The sequence below is a fragment of the Streptopelia decaocto genome (assembly GCF_964273445.1).
Source record: "Streptopelia decaocto genome assembly, chromosome: 25".
NCBI lineage: Eukaryota > Metazoa > Chordata > Aves > Columbiformes > Columbidae > Streptopelia > Streptopelia decaocto.
The window spans coordinates 1,318,722-1,333,402 of record NC_138680.1 but is presented as its reverse complement, the minus strand read 5'-3'; the positions used below and the strand labels follow the sequence as shown (position 1 = coordinate 1,333,402).

The window sequence follows — 14,681 nt, the reverse complement described above, 5'->3', positions numbered from 1 at the left end:
CATTTCTTCCTGCCCCACGGGGCTTTGACGTCGTCTTTTGTGCTAAGCAAAAAAATCCATAGTGCTGGAAGAGCAGCAGCAGAGCATGGAGCCTCTCGGTGGCAAATGTCGCTGAATTTGGCTAATTGCAGTTGACAGAAAGAAAGCAAATCCCGACCGCGGGCTGGGCTGAGTGTTCCTGCACGACGGGTACCAGAAAAGCACCGGAGATGCTGTTGCAGATTGTGCTGTTTGTTCAAGAAATGATTTGCTTTAGGGCTGTATTTATAGCACGGGGGTCGTAGCCTGCGTGCTCTGAGTCATCCCATTCTCTCTCCATCTCTGCAGATGTTTCACACAACTTTAGTAGAATATTTTCAGGACTAAGATCGGGAACTTGTTGGCCAGCCCAGATTCCTCACCCGGCTCTGCGGACGAACAACCTCCAGCCAGGCCTTGGGGGTGAAGAAATCCAAACCACCAGTGAGAAAAGCTGTTAGAAACTCCATTTTCCTCTTGTAGCATCACCACAGGACTAGTGATGGGCCTTGCTCAATGATCAACAGTGATGCTGAGAAATATGTAGAACACATAGAAAGTTGCTACTTGGAGTATCATAGAAGAGTTGGGGGTTGAAGGGACCTCCCCAGCTCCCCAGCGCCCCCCCTGCCATGACAGGGACATCTTCACCAGCTCAGGGTGCTCAGAGCCCCGTCCAGCCTGGCCTGGGATGTCTCCAGGGACGGTTCATCCACCACCTCTCTGGGAACCTGGACCAGGCTCTCACCACCCTCAGGAGCAACAATTTCATTATATCCAGCCTGAATCTCCCTCGTTTAGTTTAAAACCATCACCTCTTGTCCTATCGCAACAGGGCCTGCTCAAAAGTCTCTCCCCATCTTTCTTATCATCCCCTTTTAAGCACAGAAAGGCTGCAATAAGGTGTCCCCGGAGCTTCTCTTCTCCAGCTGAACACCCCAGCTCACTCAGCCTGTCCCACACAGAGCTGCTCCAGCCTCGGATCATTTTTGTACTTCCAGCCCCTTTTCCAGGATCAGGCTGCAGCGCCTGCAGAGGGAAGGACGTCCCTCACAAGCCTGGCTGCGTGGACAGATGCAAAATCACGATCCTGTAAGAATCACAACATTGCCGCCTCCACAAGCCTTAAAACAAAGAACTGAGAGAGCGGGGTAGCGGGATGAGCCTTCAGGGCTGTGGCTCCTCCTGGACTCAGACTCACGCACAGTCTCCATGCTGGTGAAACTTCTCACTGCTCCACCGCATCAAGCAACCGACGCAAGCACAATTCCTGCCTCTTTTGTCAAGGGTTTAGCAGAACCATTTGCACAACACTTTGGCTGTCTGGCTTTTCCTATCGCCCCTTCCCACTGCTGCGTTTATCTCCATCCCTCCTATGATACAGAGCCACTTTTGGGCAGGCGTTCTACATGATATCCCAACAGAGGCACTGACCGCGACCTAGAGATGCAGCACTGATGCGATATTTGCGATAAACCCTCGCAGAGCCCATCGTGGTGCTCCCAGCAGCATCTCCGGGTGCGCAGCCTCTCCTGGAAACCCACCAAGGTCCCCCAGCCAGCGCGTGGGCAGCGGGTTCACTCCTTAGCTCGACACTCGAATGTCAGCGCTCGGTACAAATCTGCTGCGAGATTCCCCTCCTCGAGGGAAACGCTGTGGGAAGTGTTAGAAAATGAGGTACGCGGGGTGGCCGCCTCTGTCAGCTGGTGGCATTTGCACCACCAACAGCGGGCAGGAGCCTCCTGGAGATGACAAGAACAGGTCCCACCGCCTCAGGGAGCACAATGAGCTCTTAACGATGAGCCACTGCTAACGAGGAGCAGAGAAAGAGCCGCTCTGGATCTTGCAGCCACCTCCAGGGCTTGGAGTTCATGGCTGCAGCCACCCCAGAGTCTCCACGGCCGCCTTGTTTGTTCACCTGGATGTTTCAAACGGCTTCTCTACATAAGGGAAGTTTCCTCTGATGGGATGACGCTTGGGAACTTTCTTTAGCTTTGTTCACCCAGACAGCCAAAAAAACCCACAAAAACCCTCCCAAACAACCCACAAAGCCACCCCACACATAAAATCAAGACATTGACTTCAAATGCGTCTTTGCTTTTATAAATAATACATCAGGGGGGATTTTCGTGGGACTGCTGGCCAAAGGACTCTAGAATCACATTTCCAAATGTCTTCCCAGGAACTTTATGGTATTAAATACATAATCATATAAATTTACCACAGAAGAGCATCACTGAGAATACCCAAATTCAAGCACTCTTAGAGAAAAGCCGAAAATCTGGATGCATGTTCTTTCTCCAGAGCTTCTGTGCATCATAATACCCCATGGAGCTATATAAATGCCAACTATTTATTTCTGGTAGACAGCTGCCCAGAGTGGGTGACGCTCGATAAAGCAACCAGCTATTCAGTATTATCCTCATTCATCAGCGTTCGGCCGGTGCCTTATTTATCATTCAAGTCCTGCTCTAGAACCAGAAACCTCTTCCCAGGCGTTTTCCTCTTCCCCACATCACTGTAGTGACTCAGTTCGTCCCAAACCCACAACAGTCGTGATTTTACAGGAGGGGAACCAAGCATCTAATATTTTAACAAATAAAAATGCTGACGGCACCGATTCCACTCAAACCTACACCAGAGCACCGCTGATCGGGCTCCGAGAAACCAAGCGTTTGCAGTCGAATTTTCCAATCTCTTGAAATAAATGTAAACTACTTTGCGAGAGAAAATTGAACCCTGGCAATTAATCGACATTGGAACATCTAGAGACCAACTCCAGAGGAAAACCATGCTTAGAATGCAAGATGTCAGCTCAACAAATGAAGCTGTCTGGATCTACATTTTTCCAGGGGTCCCCAGAGCTTTTTTCTTTCCCCAAAGTGCCTCTTTTTTTCCCAAATTAGACATAAAACAATCCCTGTAGAGAGGAAGATTTCCCTTTGGCCATCCCTCATGCAGACAGCCCTGAGCATCAGGGCAGAGACTGTTCGTATTTATACACTGTGCTGCCTGAGGACTTTGCTTCTGTCAAATAAAAACCACACTTATTAATTGCCTTTCCTCCAGAAATGTCAGCGTGTTCTTCTCCTACCCCCTGCATTTCCTTATCCTTGAGCCAACCCAGCTTTCCACATCTTCTTGGCCCCACTGGAAAGCATCTTCTCCCTCCTGCTTTTCTTTTGCCATCTAAACTTCCCTTCCGCTTCCTCTCCCCTTTCCCAAAACCCAAACAAACCCCACATTCTTATCCCCTAATAGCGGCTGATTCACCGTTTGCGTCAGCAGCCGCTCTCCCGGCCCAGACCCGGCTTTAATTGCCGCATTTCAGCTGCTGCCAAGGACGTGACAACATGTGGGAAGAGTCGGCGCCGGGAACGTGCGGCCGACGTGACGCAGCAGAGAACGTGCGGAGGGAGATCCCAAATTCAATCAGCCGTTCCTCAGAGCGCAGCCAATTCAGCCAAATGAGGGTGAGATGTAGGTTAAAAAAAGACCTTAGCTCAGGGTTTGGGTTTAACGGAGAACGTCGGAGGAGGAAAATGGGCGATTTGCAGAGGACTTTCAGAGCGAGGCTTTTATCGAGCGCTGTTCTCATCTCAGCATCTCCACAGACATGCTCTGCGCTGGCGGTGATAACCCGCCCCTCTTCCTGCCAAAAACACCCAGTCCACAAGGCGCACGTGATAATTCTGGAGTATCAGCGCAGGCCACGTTCAAACAGACACGGTCACACCGCGCAACAAAAGGAAACGGCTGTTTGGACCTTGAAACAAAGCGATTACAAGTCCGGGGTCTTGGTAGTTTAAGGAGGGCTGAGGGTGAGGTTCAACAAGCGAATCCTGACCTGGCGAGGTTAATCCCCGTCCCCGGCTCTGCCGATCCAAAGCTCAGCACAGCCCAGCGCTGATGGCAGCGGCTGCATCGGGCAGCGGCACACGCAGCTAAAGCCTTAATGTGGTTGCCCAGAACAGTTTCTAGCGCTCAGCGAGATCTGCCAACGTGAAAAGGAGAAACTTATGGTTTGTACACAGAATATAGCGAGGTTTATTCATATTAAATGCACATACTTGCATCACTACTTGTCACTTGTCCAGGACACTGAGTCCATTCCCGCTTCAGGAGACAGACGGGTTTTATTTTACATAAAATAGAGCTGCTATCTGTTTGCCCTGAATAACATATCACTGAAGCTAGCAAACAATACAAACAGGATTTGTTCAGTACAAACTATACAGAGATTTTCTTTTGACCAGTCTAGGGAGTTATGCACAGCATATCTAGACAAGGACAAAATGATTCCAAATATACATAGAACAGATGGAATTCAAGTGTCTCCGATATCCAAAACAATAGTCAAAACGAAGCTTTTTGGTATTTAGACACTTGAGTCCTGGTCCGGATTCCAACTCTTCTGCCTGTATCCGTTTGGTTTAAAATAATAAACAAAATTCAACAACAGGCCTTTTAAAGGAGAAGCGGATTTTGCCAAAAGCAACAGTGCCGTGGGCAACAGAAAAATGTGTTTGAGTAAATAACCTTGGTCAGTGGGACAAGAGGAGTTGTGCAAATGCACTGTGTGTAAACCGTTTAATGCAAATGCAGTTTCCTCCCCTCTTGCACACGTCTGACTTTGTCACTCCAGATGAGCACAGGACAAGTAGATCGGAAGCATTTCTGATGGGCAGAGAGCAAACGAATTTCAGCACGGTGTTTGTCTGCAAAGGTAAACCCAGTGATAACCACAATCTCACTGGAAACTGAAATAAACTCTATAAAGAAATAAAAAATACCTTTGCTGCCAAAACTGGCTCATCTGTTTTTGGAAAATTGCTAGAATTGCCTTGCCCAAAAAGAACAACTTATGAGTAACCAGCATGATGTAACCAAGAGAGGAAAACACAACAAATCACATGTTCTTCCCACCTAACGTTGCAAAATCCTTTTGGTCATGTCCACGTTCGAACCCCCTGCCCCCCAATGGAAAAACCTGCAACACCTCAAACCCAGGAACTGGCGTCTTATGACCGATTCGCTTCATCTACAACCTTACAGGCACTGAGATCCGGGGAACTAACAGCTCTTACCGCCAACCTAATTAGAAATGCAATTAAATACATCGTTCAATCGTCAAAATCCGGGATGTCGTCGTAGGAGTAGCCCCGGTAGCCTTTGGATGCGTAGTAGGCGATGCGCAGGTGGTAGAAGCCCGGGAGGAACACCAGGATCCCAATGATGAGGACGGGGATGGCGCGGTCGGTTCCCTGCGGCACAGAGAGAGATGTGAGCGCAAAAAGAAAACATACATAGGGGAGCCTTTCCTTTTTCAGCCCTGCCTCACTGAGCAAATTACCACAATTATTCATCCCTATGGTTAGCGGCCAAAAATGTCATTCAAATCAGAAATATGTTATCTTCAGGTTGAACAAAAATTCCTCTCCCTGGTGTGGCAGCTCCTGTTTGCTACAGGAAACCCTCAACTCAATTTCTCCTTCAGATAAGAGGGGCGGCTCTCCTATCTGCACCTGGATTGCTGCCGATCCACCCAAAATGCTGTCGATTCCAGGATAAGCAGCAGCTGCCGGTCGTAAAGTCATTCCATACGGCACGGGGTAAAAGGAGAAACGTGCCACAGAGCAGCACCGAGTCTGATATAAACCACAGATCCCACTTCAATGGATCATAAACGCAGAGGGATGAGCAAAGTGGGGCTGCGTCTGGAATCTCCTACAGAGAAGGTACCAGATCTTCACTAGGAGAGCGATGATCCCAGTGTTAAGTTTCGCCAGGACAGCGAGCGGGGATGTATAGTAGCATTAAAATGGAATTGTAGCCCAGGTAGGACAAAGAAACTCAGCCCTCCTGGGCAAATCTCCAGCTACAAACCCGCTCAGGCCATCACAGGAGACATCAGTGGGGACACCGGAGGCTGTCGCAGCAGCGGGGCAGCGCGGGGCATCGCTTCCTCGCTCGGAACTTCGAAATGGAACATTTCAGGCTTTGAGGAATGGGCAAGCAGCGCAAAACTCCTACCAGAGGCGTAATTAAAGCACTTACGCCTTTGCTAATGTATCCAGCCAAGAGGAGGGCGCCGATGATGATGAGGAAGGTCCCGATCATGAAGAGCACGATCGCCAGCGCGATGGCCTTGTAGGGGATTTTTGGTGGGCTCTTCTTGAACTGGATGGAAAACAAACAAGTATTAAAGAGCTTAACCCAACAATTCCCCTCCCACACCAGCAGATATTCTGGGATTCTATGATTCTATCTCCAGTTGGACAGGACCCATAAACATCATTGAGTCCAAGTCCCTGTTCCTCACAGGACAGTCGTGTAGTTACTTTTCTCCATCACTGATTTTGGGTACAGCTGGAACCAGAGCAATTAAAGCTGTTACACCCGCATTACAGAGTTGGTTACCTATTTTCTTCGTGCGTATAACACCTCTTATGATTTCTATATCAAGAATGACCTGCCATTAATTCATTCATGAAAACTTCTAAATGTGGGTACGTAAGAAACGCTCAGATACTGATGCCGACCTGATCTTTGCTTTCGTTATGTTGGGTTTTTAAACGATTCTCAAGTAAGATCGTTATGAAATACGGCACTGCTGTCTGTAGGCCTTGTTCTGAACAAATGCAAAGCCGCATGTGAAAAAGCACTGTGGTGTTTCTTTGGCAAAATTTATGCAAACTGGGTAATTCTGAGCAGTTTCTTACTTTGGAGGCCGCAGCTCCAGCTGCTTTATTTAACAAGAGTAAACGAAAGCTAGAAACAGGACTCTAAAATGATACGAGCAGGCAAACTGACAGCATTTGGCGTTCAAGTACAGAAGATGAGTTAATTCAGCTACATCTGCTGATGGTTTTCAACCCCTTGAGTGTGTAACTTATGAAAGACAAAATAAAGCAGATGACACAGAGCAGATCATTGCAGCAGGGCTCTGAAACGGCCCTTCTGCGAGGGATCCTGCCCACGGAAATAGCAGAAAGAGGTTTTCTTGCCCATTTTGGTACCTGCAGGTCAATATATCCATCGTCAGTGCTGGAGAGCTTGGAATATTTGACTTTGCTACTGGGAATGCCAGCAGTCAGATTGGTACGTGACGGCATCATTACATAGAAGCTGGAGCATCAGCTGGAACCTGGAAGACAAAAAACAGCGAGAAAGGGAAAATCAGAGCAAGGTGGACGTGCATAAAATTCATAAATCTTTGCGTATAAAATTCATAAATCTTTGCGTATAAAATTCACAAATCTTTGCTCATAAATCTTAGTTCTTTTTCATCAATTCAATCTGTCCAAACAAAGCTTCGTATCTAAGCCTAAAATGCATAAGCATGAACATAGCTGCCAATATTTGAAAGCAAAGAAACTGTATTTAAAACAAGATAGAACTTCCAGAATAATACACAACGTATAAGCAGCTCTCATTTTGCAAGGAGATGTCGGAGGTCCAGCTATTTCTACACAGGGACACTAGAAAATAAACCCAAACCAGGACGAAACAAAGCGGCTTTTCAACCCGCTATTTTGCAATAGATGCATTAAAAATAAATAACTAACACCACTAAAAACTCGAAGGAAGTGGAGCTGTCACAACTGAGACAGCCCGAGTGATGACTCAGAGAACGTGACGAGGGGACGGGGTGGCTGGTGCATGAGGTGACCAAAAAACCCACAAGAAGCTAAAGTGCAGGTCACTGTCTGTCCGGCCCGAGGGAGGCAGAGTTTAGGCTGAGCTTTATTTAGTTACGCCAGAGCTGTACCCTGCAATTCCCCCACGCTGGTGGAATTTGTTCCTCCTATGGTAAATTTGACTTTTATAAGAAAAAAAAAAAAGAACAAACCATGATCTTTTATAAAAACCCTCTGAGCTTAAACCCCCTCAGCTGCACCTTCAACTTGAATTCCCCCCCACCATAGCAAAACCTGAGAACAGACAAAACACATTTCAAGCCCCATCGATAATGGAAATACCACCCACCTCTGGGGTGGTAACAGTCGCATCCTCAGGGGTTGATGTGCAGGGGGGGAAAAGCCAAAACCAAACAAGCGCATCGAAATGTGGCCGATTCCCCGACTCTGCCCCATTTCACCCTTGAGGACCATGGGATTTATTCCTGACTTATTTACCAGGCTATTCCGAGGAATTATTTCCAATTTACACTTGCAGAAATTGCCCTGCCCTTCTCATTAATTTGCTCATCAAGAAGAAAGAGGTTATTAAAGACTAATAATAAAAAAAAAACCCTCTCAGACCTCATGTTTAAGGGCCGGTACAAAGTCCACTGAGCTTCACTCACACTCTACATTGGTTCCGGGTCAGAAATAAGATGTGCTGTGCACTTAAAGAGGCAAATAAATAGTAAATCATGCTTATAATTCGATTATTTTAACACGCTGCACTACAGTTGTGTTTTAAACACCGTCAGAGGCCGGGGAAAGGTTTCCAGGGCAGAGCGCAGGCCCATAAGCTCATCAGTAATTGCAAACATGACATTTCAAGCCAAAATTCTATTTATCCCCTAAATAACAGCAATATATTTGTCTCCCTTCTCTTCCCAGGGATAACAAAGGAAAGGGGATGTGATTTTTTTTCCCCTTTCGGGAACTCAAAAAACACACCGATCCCCCCTCCGAACTCGAAATGGTTTCTCTGCTGCGACGCAGCAAGTTCCCAACATCTGGGAACTCCCCCCAAAACCCCTCACGGGCTCCAAAACATTAATAAACCCCCACGAAGACGCTCACCCGCTATTTGTGCCGCTGCTCCATCTCTCCCTTTCGCGTCTCCTCTTCCCGGCCGCCCCACAACCCAGGAAGTTTATTCCCCGCCGCCGCCGTTTCCTTCCAGGTTAAGGCCGCGGCCTGCGGGCCGCTTCTCAGCCTCCGGTTTTCAGCCTCATGGGCCAGCTCAGCAGCTGGAATTAAAGTTAATTGTCCTCAGACCACGTCCTGTCACGCCAGAGTGGATCCGTCACCTCATGGCTGCGTCTGTTGGTGGTTTGTGAACCATTAATTTAATCGTCATCAGACCACGTCCCGTGGTGCCCGAGTGGATCGGCCACCTCATGCGTTTGTCGGGGGTTTGTGAACCATCTTACACATACACAAATAAAGCTCATTTTCTACAGGAAGATCCGGATGTAATTAAACTGTCAGACGCTGCATCAAAAGCTAAACCCAGAAAATTGTTTGGAACACCTGGAGCACTATTAACCCATCAGATGGAACACAGTGGGGGATCCGCTTCCCATCACTCCGAACATGGACCTGGGGGAATTGCCGTTCTTCTGGTTCCTATAAATTAATAAAGTACACACCGGATTGAGCCGCGAACACCTAATCTTCAAAGTTTCAAAGAATTCTCCCTCCCCCTTTCTTATTCCTTTGCTCCTTGGTGAAAAACCTCAATATATAAATATATTCAAGATATAAACTTCCAAAGCTTGCGCTCTCAAACATGGAGAAACGCAGCATTTACTAAGCCTCCCCAGCTTTTATTGTTGAATTAATATCTTAATTGTGAGTATTAGGGTTTGGCAACGGCAAAATAAACATTCAGCTTCTTTAAGGATTTCTCCATAACACAGACTGCGCAAGTGCGTAGAGACCGATGCTGAAGGATGTTTCTTGCGACATAAGGCCGCTCAATTAGGTCGTTATGGCTGTAAAAATAAGCAATTAAACCATGGTTTACAATGTGCTTATGAGCGGAATAGGACAAATAATGAGTTTGGTGATCGCCACTACAGATCGTACCAAAAGGGATTTGCTACAATCCCCAGCCCAGCTTTATGCGTGTCGTTGGAAAGCAGAATTATTCTCAACACCAGGAATCTTTGATTGTTCACTGATTTGCTCACTGGACTTGTGGGTTCAATGGTGATACAATCCAAGAAGAACCATATTTGGGGTGAAAAAAGCCTCCTGGTTACCCAGGGCATCCACCGCTCCTGTTCTGGGCAATTTTACTAAGGGCAACAACCCAGCAATTGCCAAAAAACTTGAGTGCAGCTGGGTCAGATCCCGCTTTCGAGATGTTTTCTTAACATCGCTGAGTGGCTCAGGAAGCCAAGTTCGAGAGAATAAATTGGGGTACGCTCTGAAAACATGAGACAAAACTCTGTATGGGAGCTGAAAGTGCACAACCACCTGCACCGCAGCAAAACAGGGTTCAAGCAGCAGAAAACCCACGGTTCAAGCAAAGCATCTCTGCTAAAAAAGCAGCACAAGCAGCAATGGGGAACCCAGGGCAGGGACATGCCAAGTCCTGTCCCCAGGACCAGCTCCTCTTTGGTAGCTGCATCATTCTGACACAGCAGAATTTGTCTCATGATCGCTGCTGCCACCTTGTGAAATTCTGCTCAATCTGTTCACGTCCACAGGCAGTTTGTGCTCAGGATGTTCTTGTCTTGCTCGCAGCCTCCTAAAAAATCAGCATCTCCACAGCACTTGAGAGCCTGGCCGGACAATTCACCACAGCACAACTGTAATTGTGTCATTGGTTTGTAAGTGTTTCTTCATTTGTGACAAAGTGGAGTTGCTCATTTCAGACAGCAGGATTTATGGCTGGCAGCAATAAAGTGAAGAAAAACCCCAGAAGGTGCCTGAAATGGTTTTAAAATCCTATTTTTCCTTCAAATTTTCAGGGTGAAATGTGGTGTAAACCTTACATCTCCATCAATAAATACAACCGTGATCACAAAGCTCCTCGATGAAGAGGAATCACTGGTGGAACAGGTAACACTTGTCACCAGGATTGAGTAAGGTGGGGACAAAAACAACCACATGGCTTCACATGGATCAGCCAGAAATGGAACCAAACCCAAAAGGTTCACACGGCTCGTTGGTCACCAAATCACCGCCTGTGTGTCCACACACCCCGAGTTCACCAAGAATCAGAGGTGGCATCGGCCAAAGCTGCTGCACCATCGGGAAAAGCTGCTCCGCAAACCTCTGCTTAGAAGAAACAGCATCACAGGGCAATGAATTATCCACACTCCTCATTTCAGCACCTAAACCATCCCAGCACGCACCAGTAACCCCAGCGCAAAAGAAGTGAAGTTCCTTCGAAAAAGCGAAGTTTGACAAAGCACCGATTCATCCAACCACATTTAAACAGGATAAAACCCATGAAATTATAGTCTTTATTTCCATTTTCCAAGTTGCAGAATACCGGCTTCGAAAATAATCAGATGAAGGGCAACTAAAGTCGTGGCATAATTGAACAGCAACCCTACAGTCAACTAATTCCACAGGTGAAAGTCTAGGAAACAGCTTTTTAAATATTGCACCCCTTCTCTAACACGGGTTGAGAGGAGTAAGATATCTCACCTTAAGGCAACATCTAAAGAGATTATTGGAAGGATAGGAACAGACTAGAAAAAAACAACTAACAAAACCAACACCAAATCTCCTATTTCCAATGACAAGGGTATAGCAAAAGAGTAAGGCGAAAAATATTTACAAAGATATCTACACAAATGCCTAACGCTGCTCATACGATGCTGCAACGCACTGGAATTGCTAAAAACACCATTTCCTCCTCAAAGTTGGTTGTCGTCTCCCCTCAGTCCCGTTCCTATTAAGAGCCTTCTTGTTGGTCTTCGATCTTTGGAGCCAGGTAATATTTTAAGTGTCCCATGTCGGCAATCTTGTACTCCACAACTGGGGAGATGAAAAACAAAGAGATTTAGAAGGTTCTTCAGAAAAGTCAAGAGCTCTTAATGCAGCTCCATGAGATTTTACAAGGCAAGATGTTTCTACTTACCAAGAGGAACGTCTGCAGACATGCTGAGTGTCACTGTGGGGGACAGGGGGGTGGCTTTGGTAAAGAAGTTGAGGTACCTCAGAGCAAAGGTCAGCTGGACAGGCTCATTCATCTCTATTGTAACCTGGAAAACCAGCAGCAAGGTTAAATGTCAATAAGTGCAACAGGGTCCCTCAGGGCTCTCCAGGGGCCTCCCCTTGAGGCCACACTGTGAATCCCCGGGGCAGTTTTGGGCTCCTCACCTCAGGGCTCAAAATGGCAGCACCAAAATCACCTCAAAACACAAATTGGCGGCCCCAGGGGTGGTGGGATCACCTCATGAAAGCCCTTGAGGTGCTGGAGCGAGTTGAGAGAAGGGAACGGAGCTGGTGAGGGGCTGGAGCACAAGTGTGATGGGAGCGGCTGAGGGACCTGGGGGTTCAGCTGGAGAACAGGAGCTGAGGGGAGACCTTCTGATCTCTGAACTGCCTGAAAGGAGCTTGGAGCCAGGGGGGTCGGGCTCTGCTCCCCAGGAACAAGCGCCAGGAGCAGAGGAAACGGCCTCAAGTTGCGCCAGGGGAGGTTGAGGTTGGATGTGGGAACAATTTCTTCCCCAAAGGGCTGTGGGGCATTGGAACAGGCTGCCCAGGGCAGTGCTGGAGTCACCATCCCCGGAGGGTTGGACAGACGGACATGAGGTTCTCAGGACATGGGGCAGTGCCGGGGGTGGGTTATGGGTGGACTCTGATCTTGAGGGGCTTTTCCAACCAAAATGATTCTCTGATTCCAGATCCAGGAACCTCATGCAAAGGCAGCCAGAAGTGCTCCCCACTCTATTCTGCCCACAGGCTCCAGGGTAGGGACTCACAGTTGGCAACGACTCTTAACTATAAACTAGAGAAATACATAATCCAGTGACCCAACTTTGACCCTCAACATGTCAGAGAATTATTCATATTAGTAAAAACCTCAACACATAGGACACCACAGGCACCACGAAGGTTTAACTTACAGCTTCTTCCTCTTTATCCACATTACTGGTCTGTGACAGTTTGATGTTTCCATTGCCCAGCTCTCCGTTAGCTGAGAACTTCACGCCGTCTTTCGCACAGGAGATGACAACTGCATCGCCAATGTGGCTGAGATCTCTGCAGATGCGCGCGAATTCAGCAGAAGGCATTTTCACCACGCAACTGTATTCTTGTTCCTGCGAAAGAAGCGTCAGAATTCAACTCCGACCAAGAGGGTTGGTCTACTCACTATGCTTGACTTTGTCTTTCCAAAGGAAATTACATTACAAGCTCAAAGTTTGATGTGAAAATGGGAAAATGCCCATTTCTGAGACAGTATAGTCACTTGAGCGGCTGCTTACTGGAATTCCAAGCTGCTCCACGTCGAGGTCCATAAGCTTCATCTCATAATCAGAAACCTTTTCCTGATCTACAGAAACAAAACATAGTTTGAGCCAGTGTTTTCTAGAAGTTTTCATCCTGAATTTAACTTTCGCCCCTTTCCTCCCTCCAGGTAAAACCAGTTCAATTATGACAATATGATACACCTTGTTTAATTAGAGCTTGAAATCTGGAAGTGACCCCAACAGCCTTTTGTAGGCTCTAAGATGGGAACCTGCCAAGGGCATCTCTTTGTGGCCTAAAGAAGAGTCTCTTACAAAGAGAACATTTGTCAAGTTGGCTAAGCTTACATCTCCAGCCAAATTCAGAATTAGCAGGTGGCCCCTCTCATTTCTGAACTATTTCTTGTCACTTCCTTCCCCCCCACCTGGACGGTTTATGAAGATTACCTAAAAATATCACAGTAGAAAAATCTGCTCCCAAATCTAACACTCACTTGGTGCTTCAAACACTAGAGCCAACGTATCCGCATTGTCTTCTGCTCGGAGAGTTATGATGTCTTCGTTGCCAGCACACTTCAGTATTTTGGACATACTGCGGGGGGAAAGGCTGGTTACTCACAGCATTATAAAGACATATGTCAGGAATGCCAGCCCATTGTCTGCTACTGAATGAAAACAAGGCTGGTGAGCAGCAGCCTCCTAGGGAGCGGTTTCACAGTGAGGGTGGCAGAGCCTGGCCCAGGCTGCCCAGGGGGTTGTGGAGTCTCCTTCTGTGCAGACATTCCAACCCGCCTGGACACCTTCCTGTGTAACCTCATCTGGGTGTTCCTGCTCCATGGGGGGATTGCACTGGAGGAGCTTTCCAGGTCCCTTCCAACCCCTGACATTCTGGGATTCTGTGAGCAGAGCCCGGGTTCCCCCCACCCCATCCCCTGGCCGGGCGGTTTACGCGCCATGGCCGCCCCTCTCCCGCCAGCCTTTCCCGCCATGGCGCGCCCGGCAGTGACGTCAGCGCCGCCGACAGGCCCCGCGAAAAAACGGCGCGAGAGCTCTGAGGAGAATAGGGAGGAAGGGCCATGGGGGGATCCCAACGGTTCCGTCCGTCCCAGAAACCGCTCCCCAGGGGCGGCGGGAGTGAAGGCGCCCGCTCCCCTCACCCCTCACACACCCCGCACCCTCGGGCCCGGGCCCCCCCCGCCCAGTCCCAGCGCTCGGAAAGGCCCCGCCGCCCGCACCTGGAGAGGTTGACGCCCATGGCGATGTTGCGGTCGCAGCGGTAGGTGTCGAAGCCCTCGGAGCGCAGCGTGAGCTGCACCAGGGACACGTGCGAGGAGTCCATGCTCTGCAGGCTGATGCCGCCCGAGCCCAGGTCCCAGCAGGCCTCGGTGATGAGGTCCTTGAGGGCCTCCAGCACCCGCTTGAGCACCGAGCCCTGTACCAGCCGCGCCTCGAACATCCTCGCAGCAGCGATAAAGGCACGAACCAAACTCCCCAACACAACCGGCCGCCAAACTAGCGCTGCCCGCCAAGAGCCCCCTTTTATAGCCTCCTG

General features: G+C 48.4%; 2 protein-coding genes across 2 annotated transcripts; both read right to left on the bottom strand.

Moving 5' to 3' along the window:
- Positions 1-4,426: 4,426 nt before the first annotated feature.
- TMEM230 (transmembrane protein 230) lies at positions 4,427-8,930 on the bottom strand. Its single transcript, XM_082072437.1, has 4 exons — positions 8,775-8,930; positions 7,038-7,165; positions 6,076-6,198; positions 4,427-5,282 (listed from the first exon to the last, which is right to left on the bottom strand). The coding sequence occupies exons 2-4, from the start codon at positions 7,134-7,136 to the stop codon at positions 5,142-5,144; spliced, it is 363 nt and encodes a 120-aa protein (XP_081928563.1). The 5' UTR covers positions 7,137-7,165; positions 8,775-8,930; the 3' UTR covers positions 4,427-5,141.
- A 2,229-nt stretch (positions 8,931-11,159) lies between these two features.
- PCNA (proliferating cell nuclear antigen) lies at positions 11,160-14,667 on the bottom strand. Its single transcript, XM_082072434.1, has 6 exons — positions 14,365-14,667; positions 13,624-13,721; positions 13,148-13,215; positions 12,788-12,982; positions 11,797-11,920; positions 11,160-11,693 (listed from the first exon to the last, which is right to left on the bottom strand). The coding sequence occupies exons 1-6, from the start codon at positions 14,583-14,585 to the stop codon at positions 11,611-11,613; spliced, it is 789 nt and encodes a 262-aa protein (XP_081928560.1). The 5' UTR covers positions 14,586-14,667; the 3' UTR covers positions 11,160-11,610.
- Positions 14,668-14,681: the final 14 nt, after the last annotated feature.